Genomic DNA, 23774 nt, shown 5'->3' with positions numbered 1-23774 from the left:
TACAGCCTTCAACATGAAATCAATGTAAAAGAACAGAGTCAAGCTTTGCAGTGACTACTGCTGCATTGTTTGTTTCTCTTTCAAAATCACAGAAAAATGTTCACATGATTTTCATTAAAAGCTTTCAAAAATAAAAACCAATGTCTTAAAAAGCATTTCTCACAAACATGAAAACAGCTTCCAACTTTTATGGCCAGTATTTCTCAAGTTGCTTTTAACTAGAAAAAAAAAGTCAGTGTTGAGCGCCTACTGTGTACTGGGAATCCCAGAGACCCGCAAGAGAACCATATTAACAAGCTGGGTTTGAAGTGAGTAGGTTTGGCCACACCTAAAAGGTTTTCATAATTAAGATGCATAATCATCTATCTGCTAATAATAAAGAAAATTGAATATCTCACAAAGGAATTTTCTGAAGAGCAGTATGGGAGCCTGGAAGAGTCAAAACACTTCTGGTGTCAGAAATAAATTTTTTATCTTTGCTACATCAAGATGGAGGTGCTCAATGTCATTTCCATTTACAAAGGGAGTGACAATTATAGCTATCCATTCTATTTCCTGAAATATGTTGTTGTTGACTAAAACTCAGGTGCATCCAGATGCTGTGGCAGATTCCTGTCATGCCAGCCCTTAGGAGGAGGCAAGGAAACTTATGGAGTTCATGGTCTCCCTGGAACCCAAATCGGGTACCAGGCCAGTCTGGAAAGCACAGCAAGATGCTGTCAGAGGAGAAAGGAAAAGAGGTGCAGAGCTCTCATAGTCAGGCTCCACACAGGAACAAGGATGCAAGGGAGGCTGTGGCTTTGCCTCGCTCCATTTCCTCTGGAAGCAAGGAGATTTCCAGCACAGTCAAGGACATACATGTGTCACTGTATTCCAAAAAGGCTACCAAAGGCTTGCTCTGTAAGAACACTATTCTAGATACATTCACACACTGGGAATTCTCACTCATGGTAATTGTTCTGAATACCTACTTTTAGTCCATATTTGCAGAATTTAAATCAACAATGTCATGAGATAAATTAAACCAAACATTCAATCCAGTCTACTGACATGTGTAAGAGGTCTGGCTTACAATAGAACTCAATTCTTCATATACTATCAGACCAAGAACATTCCGATAAATACATCCGTGACAACTGTTTATAGATAAGGCTTCTAATCTCCAGCTACTCAAAAAAAGCAGGACCGGTCTCCTGTCCTCTGGTTCAATCACCCATCATTAATCTTCTCAAATGCCTCTCTCAGCACAGCCTGGCTCCTTCCCACAACTGGAACTCACTAAGAGCCACACTTATCCACAGTGGAGGATCAGGTGTCTCAAAGCTCCACAGAGCACATGACAGAATAAAAGTCTGTGGCCGGGGCTGAACAGTGTTGTCTGGCGGTGAGACCAAAGACACTTGATTCAGCGTTTTCCACTCCTTTCGGGAGGGAGGGCGGGTGGAGAGTTAGCTGATTGCCATGCAAGATTCTAGGCTCGTCCTATCCTGGTCTCCCATCCTGGCTGGTTAATTGACCCCAAATGCTTGTGGGAAATTCCACTGGACAGACTGAAAAGTTTCAGAGTCCTTTGGACAATTAGGTCTACATACCAAATGAGTCTTCAAATAAACAGGCAGTGAAGTAACAAATAAGACAAACACCCCCACGGATGCTCACTGCACACCCCCAAAAGAAAACTAACATACCGTACACTTCAGAAAAGGAGACTTCCTCTTAATTCACTTTTCCCCTTCCTGAAGATCTCTTAGCAATTCAGAAGTAAAAGCACCAGGCACATGAAACAGAATCAGCATGCTAGATGACCAAGTATTCCCGCTCACAGTCACTGGCTTCCCACTTAGCAACCTAGCCAGCGGATGGTGGCACCATATCCTAATATTCTCTTGTGTACTCTCGGTTGTTCTGTCCAGTGACTGACATGCTCAAACACAAAACAGCGGTTCTACTGCTCCTGTGTCTGCAGCCTCAGCTCACGCCAGCCTTCCTGGGAGAAAGCAGCCATCCACAACTACTGAAATTACTTCTTGCAAGATGGACTGGTACACGTGAGATATGTTAGACCTAGGAGGGAATGCCTCATGTGGCTCCTTATCCAGCTATAGAAACATCATGGAGGAAGTGGAGCCCTTGCAGTGAAAGATGGCTTTACTTCAGGTCCACACCACTGACGTCACTCACAGCACCCTTGCACATCATCCTTCAGCTTTCATGTCACAATCTTCAGTGCAGTCTCCACGGCTTTAGAGTCTGTTGTCCACCAAGATGTAAGGGACATAGAGTAAGGAAGACAGCTCTCTGTTTACAGCTGTATTTCTTAATCTTATCAAATACTAGACTTGCCATGTAGGCAACCATGAGAATAGTAAATATTTGCTGAGTTAATTAACAGAAGGGGTTCTGATTCATTCTTCATATAAATCTATTTTAAATTGGTGGAGAAGTGCACACAATGCTCTAATTTAAGACAAACACTGATGACTTATTATGGGAAACAGGGTTAAGAAATACACAGACCTATGAAAAGGGAAAATGTCACTTGTAGACGAGAAAAGAACATTGGAAAGGGGCCTGAGTGAGGAAGTCTGCTGCCTGATGCTGACACATGACATAAGTCATTAGTAGGACTTCAAAATGGAGACGGTAAGCAATAGTCCAGGGAAAGGGGAAGAACTGAGCAAGAGTATGGACACTCAGGTGTGGTGATATATTGTGTATCAAATAAAGGTTGCCAAAGGATCAGATGACAGAGCCAGCCACTCGATTAAACAGAGAGGACAGGCAGTGGTGGCACACACCTTTAATCTTAGCACTCTGGAGGCAGAGATCTGTCTGGATCTCTGTGAGTTCAAAGCCACACTGAACTACATGAGATTGATTCAGTCAGGGAGAGAAACAGAGCCAGGCAGTGGTGGCACACACCTTCAATCCCAGTACTTGGGAGTTACATGCCATTAATCTCAGCACTTGAGATCTCATGCCTTTGCTACCAGTATTTGGGAAGCACACACGCCATTAATCCCAGTACTAGGAAGAAAGTGAAATAGCTGGGCAGAGAAAGGCATATAAGGTGTGAGGAGACAGGAACTAAGCGCTTTCAGCTGAGGACTCAGAGGCTTTCAGTCAGAGGATTCGTGGATATAGGATCTCGCCTTCCATTTGGCCTGAGGGTTTGGTAGTGGTGAGAAGTTTCTCTTGTGACTCGTTTCTTTGTCTCTCTGATCTTTCAACATTTACCCCAATATCTGGCTATGAGTCTTTTACTATAAGACCTATTCGATTTCATGCAACACTCAGGGGCATTCAGAGGAAGGCAAGTAACACCCATGTTGGGAGTAAAATATAGCAAGGGACCAACTTGTGGAAGGTATTATTAAGATTAATAATAATTAGTCATTGATTGACTACATCGAAGTCTAACACAGGTAAATGTAGGAGGGGGACATGCTGAAGACCTCAGTGGGAGCAGGAGAGAGTACATCATACACACATCTGACATTGTCCAAGAATAAAGTTCACAAAAAAGAGCGAGGGTGAAAGATAGTGGTTTCTATGGTAAAGCCCTCACATTTGCGGTGTGTACATGATGCTGAGCAAGTGAGGAAAATGTGAGTCTAAGATAGTGTATCAGGTGAGATGTATCAGCATGTAAAGGCACCTGCAGACAAGGCTGACTATCTGAGTTCAATACCCGGGAACCACACAGTGGAACAAGAGAAGCAACTCCTGGAAGATGTCCTCAGGCCTCCACAAGCTCACTATAGTATGTGTGTGGGAACATATACAAATCAATAAACAATAAGTAAATATGTAAAATAAAAACTAAAGAGAGTAAATTCAAGTCAATTTCAAAATTAAGCTCAGAGAAAATTTAGCTGGCCCATAATTAATGAAGAGTAATGCAAAGGCTTTCTGTCAAATATATTTAAAGTTTTTCCCACAAAACCTTCATCATGAAAAACATTACAAAGAATAATAAAAGTTCTTTTTAAATTATTGATGGAATTATCAGTACATAGTAAACCTAATTTTTATTTTATTTCCAGTAAGAACAGTGCTTCTTTTAATTTTACAAACTCTCATTCTCAGCCTCTCCTCAGAAGAGTGCATTACCACCACTCAATAGAGGAGGAAGCCATGGAACACACAAGAGAAGAATATCATTTATTTTTTAAAAGAATTCCAGCTTTGTAATAGGCTCTCTAAAAAAAAAAAAAAAAAAAGGAAAAAGTTTAAAATGATGTCATTTTAAACAAAATATTTTAAAAGGTTGTTCTGATTTCACTGATTTCACAACATTAGCATCTGATGTCATACCACCTTTAGCCATCAGGAGACTTTTAGCATCTAATGTCATACTACCTTTAATCACCAGGAGACTTTTAGCATCTGATGTCATACCACCTTTAATACCAGGAGACTTTTAGCATCTGATGTCATACCACCTTTAATCACCAGGAGACTTGCTAAGCAGAGAGAAAAGTCACACTTACTTTAGCTGCGCCGATCTGCTCTTTTCGAAATTTCTCAAGGGGTGCAATTAATACATCATTAGCATTTTGAATCTGAAAATAAAAATGCACATATATTAAATTCTGTACAATTTCATGCCAATAATACAAAAATGGTCTCCTCCTTCGACTTACTGAATGCAGTTTTTGTTCTCTGTTTCTATAAAAACATCTTACATTTTGTATTATATTTTTTATCCTGATAAAGGAGTAGGTTTTCTGTATGATTTCATTTAATATTAACAATAATGGGAGTAATACAAAATAAATACTTATTTTATTGAAACTGTAAATTGAATGTTTCTATTTCTTCTAAGTTTTAACTAAGAAAACAGCGTCTTGGGTATTAAATTAAATTTACAAATACCTTTAATTACATGGGTGTAACATCACCAGTTTGAGCATCACCCTAAAATTGGCACAGCTCTTCTGTCTGCCACTCGGCTGTGACAGTCCCACTGGCACAAAATAAAATAAAGCTCGATTTCTCTTACTTAATGAGTTTTCTCACACTTGGGATTTGCCTGAAGGCTCTCACGGTATTTCCACACTAACTAAAACAGTACTTGATTTCATTTCAACAAAGAGTGCTTTATCTCCATGTTCCTAGAGGGGAGTCATTTGAACTCTAAAACAGATAGATTTTCCAACATGGATGGGTAAGAATACTGCAGGGGTATGTAAGATGTGAGGGCCAGGAACTGGACAGAGAAAAAATTTCTAAGGATGATACTGTGTTGAAATCACACACACACACACACACACACACACACACACACACACACACACACAAAACACAATCACCACACAACTTTCAGAAAGCAATAAAGAGAAGAAGGGCCTAGTAACAAATGTATGATCTGTTCTCCCACTGGGATGGCTTGGCAAGAACTCAATGACCTGTTCTATCTGATGCAAGTGAAAAGTTGATGGGGAGAAAACCTAGTTTTCAAACATGCTAGCTTAAACACATGCTTTCTTGTTAAAACTTTTCTATAAGTATGAGATCACATAGTTTTTCCCTAAGTTTCAAAATCGTATATAAAATGCCAATATAAGATTTTCATTTTTAATTATTTCATTTATTTTCATAACTCCAGTTAGCTTCTAGTTGAGTTACACTTACTTTTCTAAATTGTGTGTGTGTGTGTGTGCACTTTGGACATACATGTACCAGGACAATCTTGGATGTTGAGATAGGGTCATTTTTTTCCTGCCAGTGTACACTGACTAGCTGGCCTATGAAGTCATAGGAAATCTCCTGTCTCTACTGCCCAGTTCATTACAGATATGTGCCACCAAGTCCAGCTTTACTGGGACTCCCACTTCAAGTAGTTACACATGTGTAACAAGTGCTTTACCCATTAAGACATCAACCCAGACTGAATTTTATTTTGAATTCCATAATCTGGATGCACAAAAATAATGTACCCAAAGGCAAAAACAAAATGCTGATGCTACCTCGCATGACCATGGCATTTTTCAACTGTGCAACTTCAAAATCATGTATGCACAGAGGATTGCCTAAGGAGGGAGGACCCACCCTGGGTATGGGCAGCACAGCACCATCCCAGGGCTTGAAGTCAGGAACCAAACAAAAACACGAAAAGAAAGAGCACGGGAAGTCTTCTTTTCCTGTCTCAAGACCGTCCACATTTTCCTTTTGTTTTGGCATGTGTCCCATCTCTCTCTCCCCTGCTCCCCAATCTTGTTCTGTGAAAGTAAAACTGAAGGGCAAAAACCAGTATCAGTGGAAAAACTGCAGAAGGAACTGGGCAGAGCTTATGCAGCTCTTGCAGAGGACCTCAATTTGATTCCCATCGCCAGCACCCGGAGGACCACAACCACCTGTAACTCCAATTCCAGGGGATCCGACACCCTCTTCTGCTCTCTGCAGACACCCACACACATTTACACAAACTCACACAGACACAGACATATGTATTCATAATTTTTAATTAATTTTCAAAGGAAAAGATACTAAACAAAAGAGGGAGTGGGTGGTGGGGATAATAACAGAGTGCTTGGGTATGTGCTTGGGTATGTGCCCTTTGAATGCCAAATGCTCACGAAGACCTTCACAGTACAGAGATTAAAGCCACTTTCTGTTAGGAGTGAAATCAAACTTGTAAAAACTCATCTGGAATGTATCAAGAACTCAAGAGGTAGACAGACCCATCTCAGCCCAAAAACTGATAACACTGAGACTCCTCATTCCTTAACTTCCTAAGGTGTTCAAAAAGCCACAGGAGAAATAAGTATTTTTTAAAATTACTAACATGAACTCAGCACATGGCAGTTTCTCAATACATATTTGCCTCTCCATCCTCTGAAGTTTCTTAATTTCTACAACTAGTTAAAAGATGGTTATTTGAAGTAAATGGAACTGAAACTCATACTAGTTTAACAAGCATTATTCATTCAGAGCACTGACACCAGCTCACAACTTTGAGCAGAAGTTTTCCTTTAAACTACTGTAACATGTGATGCTTTTACATCCAGCATTGACTGTGCTGTTCACAATATGTGGATTTAAATTCAAGAGACTCCAATGCAATGGCCAACACTAAAGGGCACTGTGTGCTTTAACAACCAGCTTTGGCTGGTTCTAGGCCTGGTCTTCGCATCTCTCCAGGGAATGCAGGGTTCTTCCTTCTGCACGCTCATCAATTACATGAATGGAATTATCTAATTCTGTCATAAGCCATGGATAAAGCAATGAAGATGTTATAGTCCTGGGAAAGTTAAAAGACACCATTGCTACTGTAGAACAAAGAAAAATGGTGGTCAACACGCACACTCCACTAGTTCATTCGTGAAGGAAGGTGTGATTTGGGGGGCAAAGCTTACCATTATTTTACTTAATCCAGAGAAGAGCAATGTTGGTTCACACAGAACTTTCTTTCCATAATCACCAAAAAGAGGAAAAAAGAAGAAGAAAGGAAGCAAAGGTCTACGAAAATCCGGCCTGGGAGTACAATCAACTCACAGAGTTCAGGCAGATCTAGACCCCATATCTGTGAAATGTCTGATTTGGTATGACCTTGTGAGGCTACTTTAGGAAAACTACAAGAGCAGTCTTAATATTCTCAAAAAATATTTGTGATAATTTAAAGTCTTAAAAAATATCTCACTTGGTAATTTTGACACAAATCATTTATAATCCTTACTTATTACCTAAACCTTGGCTTTATCTTTATAGATATTGGCTCATATTTAACACTCAAAATATTTTAAGAATGACTTAACTTATTTTCAGTAAAAGAGAAGCAAATCAGATAAAAGACTCAGGAGCATGCCCTGTGTGAACTCAGTCACGTCTCAGCCTATACCCTGATACTATGTAATATTGAACAAGTTACTCAAACTCGGTCTAATGAAGATGATAACAGGACTTCATTTCATAGCTTGCTTACAGCAATTAAATCTTTATATTTATGCCTATCAAGTTTATTAAGATTTATAAAGCATTAACTCTTCCTATTAAATCATAACTCTTCCTACTAAATCCACTCTGCCATGCTTAATTTTAGAGTCCTGTAACCGTGGGGTAAATTACATTAAACCAAACAGTTGAGTTTCTTGTTTTTCTTTTGCTGTTTGAAGGGATTCTGATACTCAGCTACCATGATTGCCAGACATCACTCAAAAGCAAAGGCTTCAGCTGTTTTTATGTGGTTAGAAGTTAAGAGTCTCCGAAAGTGTTGTTATTCCTTTCCTCCACATACCTGATACAAGTTTTTATAGAGTTTGGAGTGTCAGACTACATGAGTTCCTGCTTTCCACCACCGTCAGTATAACAAAAGGGTCACTGAATGAAAGAATCTGAAAGATTCCTTAAATTTTACTCTCCCCCTCCCCCCAGGAACTGGTTAAAAACCAGTGTTATTGGTTCTAGCCACAGTTCATCATTGACAATATGACTGCACATCATTATCCTGTAACTTTCTAAAGAATAATAAGATGTTACTATCTCAGACTTTCACAGACCCAAACCACTCACAGATCTGAAGCCAGAGTAGCTGCTTGAGAAGGCTATAATAGATGATGCCATTTACAACAAGAAACTATGAGTGCATGTAGCTCACTATAAAAGTAATGTCCTGTGACATTATCAATAGAGCTAGTCCATGCAAAGAAGCCGGTTCAAGCAGGTTCACTGCAGAGAGGATGCAGCGCAATCAATGCTGAAAACATCTACAGAATCTTCCCAATAACAATGGACTCTTTTCCCAGTGGATGTTCACAACTGGGAGAGATCGCACCAGAGCTCCTGTTAGGGATGGCAAGCCAACATCCTTCCTCTGCTGTGTTCCAAATGCTTCCCAGTTCTTCCTCCTCAGCATCTTGTAGGAAAAAGCCACTGGTAAGCTGTGAGTGTCAGGAGGCTACTCTAGGGCTTACCCCGAGGGTACTGACCAATATCACCTTCTTTTTTCTTTCTTTTCTTTTCTTTTTGTTGTTTGTTTGGTGTTTCTGTTGTTGTTTTTCAAGATAGGTTTTCTCAGTGTAACAGCCCTAGCTGTTCTGGAACTCTCTTTGTAGACTGGCTGGCCTTGGAATCACAGATAGCCACCTGCCTGGGATTAAAGGCTGTGCCACCACTACCCAGCTAATTTTAACTTTCTACAGTTAAAAACTGCAACCCTTTCCCAGGTTATCAGCCAAATCTACCATACTTCTAAACCTGTTGGGCCTGCATGCCTCTGGTGGCACCACTGTTAAATCTCAGTGTTGTTGTCTGCTTATTAATACTACACGAGGTGGCCAAAGATAACCCAATAGCCAGCTCAGGTATCAACACTCCAGGCTCCTAAAAATCAGACCTCCACCCATCTCCGGACCTCAAAACCCAGAAGCATAGTGTACCCTGAGATGAGCTCATTGCAGCCTCCAAAATACTTCTTTCTGTGTGTTTTACACACTAACTTAGTTAAAAGAAAAAATGTCTTAATGCCCTTTCTTCTTGACGATTTGTTGTGCCCTTCCTTCTAGTCATCACAAAGAATGTCCTTGGAATAAAGCTGCTCGTGTGATTGAAGCTGCTAATTTATTACTTTAAACAAGTTTTTGACAGTCTTCACAAGCTTGAAGGGAGAAAGAAAACTGATTGAATTAAACCCCAGAGTCATAGTGTTGTGGCAGCAATTCCATCTTAGTAGTTAGGAGTTAGCATATTCTGCTCACAACTGTATAATATTTGGGTCATTCTGAATGGCTAAAACCTCAAGAAAGATGAACGATATCCCACTGTATGAGAGATCCTTAAACTACTTCTTGCAGTTTTACAGAAGTAGGAGAGGATGGTAATAAAGAGAGGTGCACCAAAAACAGGGGAATCCAGCAGGATAGAGTTGCATGTAAAGAAAAGAGAAGAAAAACTGACCTGCCACGGGAGTGATGCAGGAAATTCTGGGAGCTACATTGGGCTGGGGATGTGCTGCAAGAACCTTTGGGCACATGTTACACCATGGCAATCAGCAAGAGCTACACATCAGGTTTATCACATGCATACAAGGTGTATACGTGTGCCTCTGTGGCGAAGGTTTACCTTATCCAGCACATCTCTGCCTGGAGCCAAGTAAGTACTTCTTGGAAAAATACCAATCTTAAGATGACAAACAATGGTTGAAAAAAATACTGTGTGTGTGTGTGTGTGTGTGTGTGTGTGTGTGTGTGTGTGTGTAGGACAGTTCCAGAGCATCAGGAAAGCATAAAGGGAACCACTGAACAGCCTGCTCCCACCAGGGGAATTGCAACAGGATTCTAGAGTCTATAGGTAGCAACATCCTGAGCTTTCTATGAGACAGAGGATTTCCCCTCTGTCCTCATAGCAACCCATGAGAAAGCTACAGTTATTATTCCCATCTCACAGATAAGAGTGCTGAAACCCAAAAAAATAAAATAATTTACCAAAGGTTGCTAATACCTCTTACGCAGTGAGGCTAGAGATGGACCTCAGTCAGACTCTAAACTGCTAACCATCCTAGCAATGTACATTAGAATACCTATCAGAATAAAGAATGTACTGCAGGGCCAAAAACAAATTCTGCTTCCTAATGCCATTACATGAAGGATCAGTATACCCCAAACCATAATATTTAATAATAGTGACAATTAAAAAACAAAAAAGAGCCGGGCGCTGGTGGCGCACGCCTTTAATCCCAGCACTCGGGAGGCAGAGGCAGGCAGATCTCTGTGAGTTCGAGGCCAGCCTGGGCTACCAAGTGAGTTCCAGGAAAGGCGCAAAGCTACACAGAGAAACCCTGTTTCAGAAAAAAAAACCAAAAAAAAAAAAAAAAAACACTGTGGGACTTGATTGGTGAGCTTACATGTTGCTGTCAGAATTTTTCAACCTTGAAATACATCTGTTCTATCCCATCATAAATCATTTTGAAAGTCATGCCCTGCTGAGTGCATTCCAAAATACAGGTTCATGTGGTGCTGAAGCCATGTTTATATATACGATAAAAAGTCAAGCTGAGTGGAATAATAATGACTTTTCTTGGCTTGTGAAGCAGTTGTAATAAAATATCGGTGAGGTGAGAATCTGCACGGCTCCAGGGAGGTTAAGGAGACTCCTTGACAGTGATTCACCTCAAGAAGTATTTCCCATAGGCAACTGTACCAATTAAAGTTTGGGAAATTAGGAAATAAGGGAGTACTCCTTAAAAGCAACCATAAGAATACAGGCCATTCTTGGTTCAGTTTCCCTGAAAGAACACTTCCATGGGATGTTTATGTCATACACTCTCTTGACATAAACACAGGAAACTTGGTAATTAGAACTTCACAGTTAAGAAAGGCTATAGCACCAGAAGTCGATACAGATGCCCAAGGGCAGTGTCCGAGCACACGTGCATGCACAGAGCATATCTGGACTATAAATTACCCCTGCAGTGTCTGCTTGGAGACATTTTAAAGATCTCTTGAGGCCATGGGGAAGAGAAAATAATCTTTCTAAATAAATAATTCCTTAATTAAATAAGCAAACCGATTGAATTTCTGTGTTGTTAAAAAATAAAACAGGGAAAAGTCATCAAAAGAGAAGAGTTCGGCTCTCTAAAAGAGAACTACAGAAATCTATGAACAACCAAGAGTTACCCACACCCAGCAAATCTGCAAACAGATATGATTTATTTTGCAGGGATCTTTTCTTCTTTCAACTTTCCCAGGCATTTGAGCACAGGCTCTTAGTCATGGCTAAGAATTACCTCATAAATAAGTTCCATATGTTGTAACCCTTGTCCCTGGTCTTCTTAAAACTCAGATCTAGCCATAAACTACCTGCCAGTTTTCCACACTCGACAGCTGTCAAAATCCTTTCTTGACCAATTAAATGAGAAAATTCCTTCAGCCCCTTCTTCAGAGGAAGTATGAAGGATTCACCAATACAACACAGATTCTCTTCACAAAAATGACAGGCAACAGAAAACAACAGTCCTTTTCCTTATCTGTGAGGAGACCCCAAAAGAAAACACAGCCAGTTACCACCACATCATTAACTTCTAACCTCTTCTGGTCTTAACCTCCAGCTTGAATCACTTCCAGATCACAGCCCTAGTTAAACTGATGCCCAAGAGTCCCTCCAGGAGCCAGGTGGTGGTGGCTCACGCCTTTAATCTCAGCACTCAGGGGGCAGAGGCAGGTGGATCTCTGTGATTTTGAGGCCAGCCTGGTCTACAGAGTAAGTTCCAAGACAGTCAAAGCTACACAGACAAACCCTGGCTTGGGAAAAAAAAAATCAACAACACCAACTCTCAGATACCACCTAGTGAATAATACCAAAACTAGCAACCTCTCCAAACATCCAAGCCTATGACCTCCCCTTCCATCACATCTCCATAGCCACAGCATCATTCCATCATGTCTCTGTGGGATTGCAACAGCATGCTTCCTGCACATCTCTCACTTGAGCTTTACGGGCCCCCATCCTGTATTTAATTTCCTACAGAGATCTCAATAATAATAGCAAAATCTAAATAAAAGAGTGGTTGCTTCCCAGCTTTGATCAACTCTTAGGCCAACATCCAAAAATCCTCAGTGAAGGAGCTTGTACTAGACCTCCTTAACTTCTCCCTCTTCTCACACACGGCAAGCAGTCTCTCTTGCATGTGTCTAGAACAGACACATGACCCATAGGCCCTAGTTCACAACATGACCTTTCCTTCCCAGGATCACCTGCTCCATTCCTATCTATCTAAAAGTTTCTCACCTCAGAAGCCTCAGCCTGTGTCATCTCCTGATCTATCCTTAATGCTCCTGGTTTATGTCTTCAGGAATTTCTTGAGATTCCCAGATGATATGGACCAGCCCACTACTCTGGCAGATGACTGTAGACCTGTCAATTTCCCAACCACCCATGCATGCTGCCCATTTTCTTTCTTAAGTAGTAGCCATGGAGCATTGTTGTTAGTTGTTTTTAATTCTTTGGGAGTCCCACCAGCCAGTTCCCAAAGAAATCATACATGGAGACTTATCTGAACTATAAATGCCTGGTCTCAGCTTGGCTTGTTTCTTGCCAGCATTTCTTAACTTTAAATTGACCCTCTGTCTTTTGCCTCTTGGTTTTTCCTATTCTATTCCTGTATACCTTTCTTTGTTTCTTACTCTGTGGTTTGTTGTTTAGCTGGGTGGCTGATCCCTGGGTCCTCCTCCTTCTCTGGCTACTTCTTCTCTTCTCCCAGATCTCTCCTTCTATATATTCTCTCTGCCTAAAAGACCCACCTATCCTTTCTCCTGCCTTTCTATTGGCCATTCAGTTCTCTATTAGATCATCAAGTGTTTTAGGTTTTAGACAGACACAGTAACACAGTTTCACAGAATTAAACAAATGCAATATACACAAAAGTAATACACCTTAAGATAATGTTCTACAACAGAGTATAGTTATTAGATTTTAAAAAAGGTATTTATTATCACAAATCCTATAGGGATGAGGAGGTTATGGGAGAATGAGTTAAAAGATGAAAAGAAGAGCATACAAAATGCAACAGCTTTCTTCATTTATTTTGAGACATGGTCTCATGGAGCCCAGACAACCTTCACCTAGTTAGGTAACCAAGAATAATCTTGAACTTCTGATTCTCCTTCCTCTACTTATCCTGGGCTGAAATCAATGGCTTCTACCACCACACCTGGTTTGTACAGAGTTGGGAATTGATAAGATTTGTTTGTATGCTAAGAAGCACTCTACCAACTGAGCTATTAAATTAAAAGATACTATGCCTAGGATTGGCTCTGCATTTGTGCATGCTAATAGCATTTTCCTACTCAAATGCCAGCTTCAGCCTCAAAGAGTATTTCATTAATGTACATTCTAATTGAGTATGGGATTTTTTTTTAAATGAACCACTAAAAAATATAAAGCCTGAGTATATGGATTCCTTTTGTGACTTTTGGGGGGGAAATCTTTGGCCAGTAATGAATGCTGATCATCTTCTACTGGGGTGGTCAAAGTCTGGGAATTACAGCATTACCTTCTGGAAGTTACCTTCTCTATCAGTTCTGCTTACCATTTGGAACAACATCTTGAATAAGCAGCTGGAATGAGGCAGGGAGATCAAGCATACTAAATGCTCTCTGGCAGAATAAATTGACCCTAGACATTTATTGGGGATGAATAAGCAATGGCATGCTCATCGTTGGAAGACGCCTTGTTACCCTGTGCCAGTAATTCAATTAGGCATGTAAACAACCTTGGAAGAATGAGTCATGAAAAACACAGCTTCCTCGTCACCATTCAGCTCTCCGGTCAGGGAACAGTCTATCCACATTCCTGTGGGACCATATTCAGCAAGGACTTGCAGGCAGGGAGGCAGCAGCAAAGGAGAACACTGGCCAAAGTAGAAAGCTGACAAAATTCGTTCACTTCTTTAGCAACTCCAACAGGCCCCAGGAGCCAGAACTCTGGCTCCTGCTTCGCTTTGCCTTTATTCTAGTGTGTTTATTTAACTAGGCAGGACCCCGACACCCTTGTCTCTTCTCTGAAGCCCCTCACCAAGGACCATCCTCTGGGTACCTATGACCTAGTCATCTGCAATCAAGAGGGCATTCCGGTCTGCCTTTAAACCCTCCCCACTACAATGGCACCTTTGTCAAGGCCCTGATCCATGCTTTGGAATATCGAGTTTGCCTGGTATCTGCTCATTTGCTGGCAGTTCACTTTGAGTTAGTGTTCTGAAAGACAATTGCCCCTGGAACAGAGAAAATGGCTCGATATCAAGAATGTCCTGGTTTCATTCTGTTGCTGTGATAAAACCCTGACCAAAAGCAACTTAGAGAAATCATGGGCTTACTTCACCTTACACTTCCAGATCTCAGTCTACCACTGGGGAGGGCAGGGACTCAAAGCAAGGCCACTTGCTATTCATTCCACACAATGCTGCCTTAAACCAGGGAGCTCACTCACAGCCAGGAAACCACAGCAGGAACCGTGGAGAATGCTGCCTTCTTGCTGGCTCACTCGGGCCGCCCCCACCTTACCTTAGCCACCTTTCTGTAGTTATGTCCTAAGAATGTACTGGCCACGGTGGGCTGGGCTTTCCTCCATCAATTATTGAGATGATAATGATACAAAATGTGTAGGCATATGGTCAATGAATGTCACTGTCCAACCAGAAGAAACACAGACTGCACTTCATAACCTCCCGGGTGAGAATTCAGTTAATCATAAATTAAGTGTGATAAACCAAAGTTAATGTATTTGGGGTTTTAGCTTATAATATTTCAACCACTAATTCCTGAGTTAATAAATGTATATCAGTTGTTGTGAGCAGATACTCTGTAAGACAACGCCCCTCCTCTCATGCAGCTTACATATCGAAGCTCAGGAAGACAGTAAATAAGAAAAAAAATAAATAAGGACAGGCACCAGAAAGAAAACAGAAAGATGGCAGGATGATGCCTTGGCCTGGGAAGTAAAGGTCAGAGCAATACAAGGTGAAAGCTCAACGCAGTGCCGCTACCCTTGACTGGTGGAGAATGGCAGTGTCTAGATATAGGGCAAGATGGAGGAAACTCCCCTGGCTACAGAGAGGAAACACTAAGAAAAAAGAAGACAAGCCACCTCAGAGACAGAGCTGACCACCTGACCAGAGGGCCAACCTGAGACTTCAGAATGGTTGACCACAGCTATTTCCCTAACCCGTGTAACTGGCTGGTAACGATGATGGAAGAGAGAGCTTTAGAATGCAGATCCACTCTCTCATAAAACACAGCTTCAAGATCAACAAAAATAAATAAACAAAACAAACCGGATGGAAAGCAAAGTTCTTAGTGAGGAAGCACCTTAGAACTGTGGCCTGAACTATAACTCTGTCTCTCTGTCTCTCTGTCTCTCTCTGTCTCTCTCTCTGTCTGTCTCTCTGTCTCTCTCTCTGTCTCTCTCTCTCTCTCTCTCTCTCTCTCTCTCTCTCTCTCTCTCTCTCTCTTCAAGCCCTACTCAAAGCTCTGGAGGCTTTTCAAGTGGAAAGAGGATGAGGGACAAATGCTCTGAGCAGGGCATGCATGCTTGTCATGCTGAGTGTGTGGACAGGCGGCCAGCATGGCAAAAAGACCGGAGAAAGCAGCACATGACCAAGGCCTGAGCAACAGCCACAGAGCCACAGTGCACAAGGCCCTGAAAACCACAGTCCAGAGCCGAGACCTTATTCTGTGAGCTACCACAGAAGCAGAGAACCCAGTTAAAGGACATAAGATGTGAATTATATCATAGTGGGCACCCCCTGTTCCTCACACCGTTGTTATTCATAAAGCTGTGCTCCCCTGGAGGCTTTCAAAGGCCATCACTACGGAGAGGAGGAAAGGCCACTGAGGAACCTCTGACCTGAAATTGAACCCAATACTTGCACAAACAAAAAGCAGTAACCACTGAAACAACCATGGAAAAACCCCTGGGTGCAAGCTGCCAGGAACTTCCCATGGAACAGGCCAGGCTATTTGTAACCGTTATCTATGGTTCCACACAGGGAAGGACTGACAGAATTACAGCAATGACTCCCTGGGTGAGTGAGAGGGATTTTTGTGTCATGAGTAACTTGAATGTCCATTATCCAGACATGTAGGTCCCAGTTGACCAAGAGACAATATTTTATGACCTGTCTATACTTTGAATCTACTTCTTTCATGTCAAGGGTTAGACTAAATTGAAAATAATCTAGAGCTAAGAGGAATAATGACCTCATAGTGGCCAGTAGTGTCCCCTCTGGAATCTGAGCAACAGCAGCCAAGATCGTGGACTGCACATTAACAGCATACTCTTCACTAATGCAGTGTCATGCAATTAATGCAAATTCAGGGACAACTTCTCTCTGTGTTACTGAGAAGCAACTGAAAAATTCAGAGATGAATTTTACAGGGCTCTATCACAAAAATATCACAGTGTCAAAAATGAATGCTTTGGCTACTCTGTTAAATAAATTAATTCTTCCTTTCTTTTTCTTTTTCCTCCCCATCCCATCCTATGGACAGTATATGTATGGGAAAGTTGTATGTGGATCTTGGCACAATTTTCCTTCCTTGCTTGTTATAAAATTGACTTACACAGTTTAAAATGTTTATTATGATCACCAGGATAGGTTTTATGCTCTACTTCTAGGCTATGAAGGTCCTACTGTTATTAATACTCAAAAGTAAGACACAGTTTCTTGGGACACTCATGAGAGGAAATACCTTAGAAATAGAGTCATATTTTCAGACTGGACAATCTGAAAATCTCTTTAAAAATTCCTCCCACAGAAAACTTGAATTACCCATAAGATTAGGGCTAAGAGGCTCAAGTCAGTGAGGGGAAGAACGAAGAACAAAGGTGGGGTGGGGTGCTCTGTGACATCACCCCGTAACAGCAGGGTACCAATCTGTAACAAAATCATCATTTAGTTAAAGCCCTCCCTGCACATATTTAATGAATCCTTTAAACAGTTCCTCCAGAAGTTCTTGCCTTCTTTGGAGCACCAAGACACTTCCTCCATAAGCAGTAGGCAGTTTGTCATTCACAGCCTTCACTTTCGATTCCTACTCTATAGAACTGAAGCCCAAGTGCCAAACCACACACTGAACGTTGCCGAGGAGAGAGTCTAACATTGTCTTCTCCTCTGTAAGATTTGGAAAACCTTTCTCACCCTTTGATAACCTTAAGGGTCACCAAGCTGAACTGGAAAGATGACTCAGTGGCCAAGAGTACTGGCTGCTCTTGCAGATGACCTCGGTTCAGTTCCCAGAACCCACATGGGGGCTACAACAATCTACAATTCCAATTCTAGGAAATCTTCTGGCCTCTGAAAGCACCAGGTACACACATGGAGTACCAACATACATGCAGACAAACATTTACACACATAAAATAAAAACAAACATTTAAAAGAAGAGGAAAAAGTTACAAAGGCATCCTCAGCTACATAGTGAGTGTGAGGCCAGCCTGGGCTACATGGGGCCATCTTTTAAAAAAAGTCACCAAACCGGACAGTGGTGGCGCACGCCTTTAATCCCAGCACTCCAGAGGTAGAGCCAGGCGGATCTCTGTGAGTTCAAGGCCAGCCTTGTCTACAGAGCAAGTTCCAGGACAGGCTCCAAAGCTACATAGAGAAACCCTGTCTCGAAAAACAAACAAAACAAAACAAAAAAAAGTCAGCAAGCTGAGGGGATAACTCAGTAGGCAAGAACACCTGCTGTGATTATATTTAAATATAAATCACACACACACACACACCACACACACACACACACACACACACACACAGAGTCAGTAGAGTACAGGTTTGAAACAGCATTTTTATAAGCACATGGACATTCCTGGACCACATGATGACTATGACATTAGTTGATCTGTCAGCTGTGGCAGCTCATTAGTCCTCAGTGATGTGAAGGGTACATCATCATGCAGAACAACACAGTTGTATGCCTCTACCTTTATCAGTGGCAGATCCTCAACAAATGTTCTACTCTGGGGCCCAGGCTGCCCTTGAACTTGAGTCCTGCCTCAGTCTGCAAAACTCTGCTGTTATAAGTGTATGCCAACACACCAGCCTAAAACTTTAAACAGTGAAGAGAGACACACGCTAGCATGTTAGTTCCTGGCAACATTATCTAACTTTTCTCTGTATTTCAAGCTCCCTTTCAATCATGCTTCTTACAACATAAACATTGCACAGTCAACTTTAGACCTGCAAACTGACCCTTCTTAATATGGCCAAAGGGCCCACTGTCCATGGTGGGAGTTTTCGTTCTACATTTTCCAGTCTGCGGTAGACCTGTGGTAAAAATCCCACCTCCCTACAGAGACCAAAAACATGGTACAGTCTTCCACCTGGCACCACCTGAAATAACAAAAACTCATCACCACTGGGAACAAGCCAGGATATAGAACATTTTAGGGGAAAGATCTAGGTTGTGAAATGAGATGAAACTGTACTAGCAGATAATCATGGAGTGTTGAACAAGCCTCTGAAACTACCGGAGACTCAGTTTCCTCATCTATAGCAAGACATGAGTGAGGGGGTTGCAAAGAAAGTTCAGGTTAGAAGTGCTTGCTGTTTACACACACACACACACACACACACACACACACACACAGAGAGAGAGAGAGAGAGAGAGATGCACACACACACACAGAGATGCACAGACATACACACAGACACACACATAGACACATAGACACACACACACACACACACACACATATGCACACACAGACACACGTATACACATAACACAGGAATATTTAACAAGACAAGATCTTGTTGACGGGTTGCCTTCACAATCACACTAACTGTACACTTACAGGACCAGAGAGAGCTTGGAACACTACAGCGTTTCATGCAGTGATAACTATTCAAACACAATGGTAAAATGTTTAAATCAGATTTAGTCCTGGAAAATACCAGCTTAAATCATGGAGATAGACAGAGTGATTACATGAATTGAGAATATGGGGGGGGGCGGGGAGGGGGTGATACAGAAATATATACCATATTATTTAGAGCTGCCTGGATACTAAATGTTTAACTGTGATGATAAAAGACACATACAGACGATAATAAAGTTGGAAAGGTATCAACTGCACACTTTCTGCAAGTGCCTCCCAATTATATATACTTAGGCATAGACCATGCTTGTGACTGACACAGACTGTTTGTTCCAGGCACATTCGGTGTGCCTGATAATTTTATGCTAATCAGTTCAAATCTATGAAATCAACTAAGCCACAAAGCGGAAGTGATCGTTAAAAAGGTTAAAATGGAAACTAGTGAGATGGATCAGCCAATAAAGGCGATTGCCTCAAAGCCTGACAAACTGAGTTCCATTCCCAAGATTCACATGGTGGGGAAAGAGAACCAGCTCTTACAAGTCATCCTCTGACCTCCACCTGAGGCTATGGCATGCATGCCCACTCATCCACATACTGAGGCTTTGGCACACATGCCCATGTATCCCCATACACTCAAATGCATACACACACACACACACACACACACACACACACACACACACACACACTAAGTAAAATGTGCTTTTAGAAAAACTTAAAACGCAAACCATACTTAAGAAAAATAAACACCATCAACAACAGCAAAACTCAGACACGAACATCTTAAACTACAAATTTATGAAGACATTATAACCAATTAAATTACAAAATTGCAGGGTCTGCATATAACTATGGGCGTGCATATACAGAATATAAAATGGTGAAAATGGATCTGAATTGCTCTGCAGCTCAGTGGTAAATGCAATGCTAGCCGGGTCTTAGGTACATCAAGCTACACACCATGGAAGAGGAGGGAACTCATTCAGAGGCTGATTCTTCACATTTATATCCCCCAAAACATTTAAAAGATAAAGATGTAAATATGTACCACTCTACCAGCTGACAAATCTGACTTTATGTGAAAATGTGCAACTTGGTATAAAGTGTTATTGGGTAAATAAGGTGAAGCCAGTGTGGCTTTGTTGATCTTCAGAATGTTAGGCACTGGCGATCAAGGCTGGTGTGCACCCCAGTGAGTCGAGTGCTGATCTCCAGCACCCCGAACACCAGAGGAGTGATACAAACCTGCAAGCTCATCATTCAAGTTGTAAAGGCAGAAGGAACAGAAATGCAAGGTCATCCTTTGCTACAAACTAAGTTTGAGGCCAGCCTGGGCTACAGGAGACCCTATCTCAGACCCCCACAAAAGGACTCAGAAGCTCCCTGTTTAAAGCAGAGGGTGGCCCATACATGCTGGGTTCTGCCTCCTTGGTCTAGTTATCCCCACCCATCACTGTTCCTGTCTTGGTCACAGCATTTATTGTTCTCCCTTGTGGCTTCTGTGTCTGCCTGAGCCTTTGACACCTGCTATTGCTACTGATGCTGCCTCTTGAGGTTGCCTCTTCATGCTGTCGGTGAGTCTGAAACTTCTGACACCCAGCAGAACCCTCATCTGCAGAACTCAACCTTGCTGTGTTGTTTTAACTCTGCTCTCCACGCCTGTGTGTGACTCCAGTACTAAATGACGTCACATGCTCTTCCAGGTATGAAGAACTTTTATAGCTGTCTCAATGAACCTAGACCCAGGACCTAATACCCAGAGCTTTACATGACAGTATAATATTGACCACATAGATCAAAAGAACATAGACTAAGTTTTGATCCATACAAAAGAAAATTCTACTAATCATAGACAATCCATAACAGGAATGCTCTGGGAGTGAGGAGTGCACACAGTACATTCATTATGGCAGCTGCTAGGGAACAGTCAAACCTGAGTCCAAAGGCAAGTCCACCACTGCATGCCTGACTTAGTTTATTCTAAGCTCAAATCTTGTCAGCTGCAAAGATGAGAATATTAATCAGTTCCATAATGACATACCATTTCACATGGCTGTGAATAAGAGATCATGCATGTAAAGTACTATCAGGGTCTGCCACACAGGAGATGCTGACTTGCCAACCATTAAATACCATGTGCTGTTTTCTAAACATTAGAATTAGTATGCACCCCAACAATACTATATGTACTAGAAACTGTCATAATTCCCTAATGATAGGCAGTGAAACTTGTCTTAAAAGTCTGTAAAGCCCTTGACACTCCTCCCATACTGAGATCAATCACACAGGAAAACACCCAAAGCAGCCAAGGCCAGCTAGTATTTGAGCTTTTCCAGTTTTTAACAAAAGGCTTGTACATGAGCCTGAAGAGCCACCACCCCTGACGACCACACAGAACAGGAATGGGCGGTGCCAGCTGAGCCCAACACAGATGACAGTAATAAACCGAGCAAATGGTGTGATACTTGGGTCGGTTTGCTGCAGCATTGAAAAACTACAACACGTCCACATCCACCTTTGGGGTGTGTGCGTGTGTGTGTGTTTCTGGGGACTGAACTCACAGTCAATGGCATGCATCTCTAGCCTTCTCTACATCTCTAGCCTTCTTTTATTTTTACTTTTCATGTATTGTGTTGTTGGAAACCATGTTTTAGGAATCCCCCACTGGCCTTGAACTCACTATGTAGTTGAGGATGACCTTGAACTTCTGATCTTTCAGCCTCTGTTGCATTAGTGCTGAGACTATAGACATCACCACCACACCCAGTTTATTCAGTCCTGGAGATCAAACCCAGGGCTGTGTGCGTGCTATGCAAACCCTCTAGCAACTGGAATATATAACCCCAGTTCTTAGTACTTTTTTTAATGGTCTAAGTTGTCCAAGCTGACCTTGAAGTTACTGTGTGGGCCAGGGAGGCCTTAAACTCCCATCCTCTGCCTCAGTGTCTGTAGTAGCTGAGGTTACAGGCCAGTGCCTGCTTAAAATACTAGACAGCACATGATAAGCTACTCGTCAGATAGCTTATCAGATAGCTTATGATAAAGGTATACCCTCTAATAAAGCATCTGAGTTCCCTAAGGCTGAAAACTATTAGCCCATCTCTGGCTAGACAGCCCCAGTCACCCTGAGAGGAGAAGAACCAGTGGCTAAACCCTTCAGAACACACTGATGCTACATAAGGAGAAACAAACCCAAAGAATGCAAGGGACCAACTCCCAACCAAGCCCACTAATGTTTGAGTCAAACAGCCTGTTTCATCCCACAGGAAAAGTGGCTGCTGTCCCCAGAGTCTGCCCCATGTCACTTCTATCCAAGTCAGCGAGGGCGCCTGAAGCACAGAATGCATTTTCCCACTGAAGTCATATATTTGCTGTATACCCAAATAGCCCTCAGTGTATGTAAGCCATTAATATTGGGAGCGTTTAAGCTGGGAATGCACAAGTCCCTCTTCTCCCAGAGTACCAGGAAAAGCAGGAGAGTACATCCAAGCCAATCTTGTCCTGGCACCGGGAGAGTGGGGACAGGAATTCCCCACTGTTCACTGCAAGCGAGAGCAGCAGAAACAGCAGGAACAGGGTCTCCCACTGCATCAGCGCCCTGAGGCGGGACTCGGGGCTTCCCTGACACAGGCCGTTGCTGCGGGTCGAACAGGCACGAGTCACACATGGAGAGTGGGTTCGCCGACATTTTCTTGACCAAAAGCAAACAAGAAAACAATGTTAACTATGTTTTCTTTAGTCTACTACTGTGATGGGTTAAGAATTCTTCCTCCCTCTCTTCATCAGAATTCCCAAACAGAGCAGGAGTGGACGGGGAGTGGGCAGAGGGGACGAAGAAGAGGGAGGGGAAACTGCAGTTGGGATGTAAAATAAATGAAAAAAAATGTAATTAATTAAAAAAAATAATTTTGTAATTCAATTTCTGTGGTTTAGATGCTAAACTTTCATTATTTTATTCATTTTTGTATGCGCTGTTAGGGACTCAGGTCAGACCCAGAATCTTGTGCTTGCTTAGCAAACGTTCTACCTTATGAGCTATATCCTCAGCCTCGTTTCTCATTTAATAGTTGACAAATTCGCCCGTGTACATGAGGAATCTGTATCTTATCCACACCCCCTTTCCCTCTCCTAACTCCTTCCAACCCCCGCGAACCCTTTTGTCATCCAGCAAGTCGCCCATCTGCTTTCTTGTCTCCTCTTTTCTTTTAGATGACTACCCTTGAATTTAGCTGGGGTCAACTGCAGGAGTACAGTGGTGTGTTTATTCACTGGAGTATGGTCACTTACCAGCCGATATACTTCTGAAGAAAAATGACTCCCTTCCCTAGGGGCCACTGACTGCCAATCCAGTCTAGTTTACTGTGTCCTTGAACAGTCTTGATTCTTTCAGGAACTCTGAATCACGCAGTGTAATCGGGTCCCCGTTTGTTGGTGACATGAGGATGCTCTTGAGAGCC

At 42.0% G+C, this 23774-nt stretch overlaps 1 protein-coding gene across 1 annotated transcript in view; it reads right to left on the bottom strand.

Annotated features, from left to right (window-relative positions):
- The window catches only part of Arhgap42 (Rho GTPase activating protein 42), a 221895-nt gene that overhangs the window by 91925 nt on the left and 106196 nt on the right, over positions 1 to 23774 (bottom strand). The window contains exon 4 of the mRNA XM_028873103.2: positions 4494 to 4565. Within this exon, the coding sequence (XP_028728936.1) occupies positions 4494 to 4565 (72 nt within the window). The remainder of the gene's footprint in view (positions 1 to 4493; positions 4566 to 23774) is intronic.

Source organism: Peromyscus leucopus, chromosome 7 (assembly GCF_004664715.2).
Source record: "Peromyscus leucopus breed LL Stock chromosome 7, UCI_PerLeu_2.1, whole genome shotgun sequence".
NCBI lineage: Eukaryota > Metazoa > Chordata > Mammalia > Rodentia > Cricetidae > Peromyscus > Peromyscus leucopus.
This window is presented reverse-complemented; position numbering and strand designations above follow the sequence as displayed.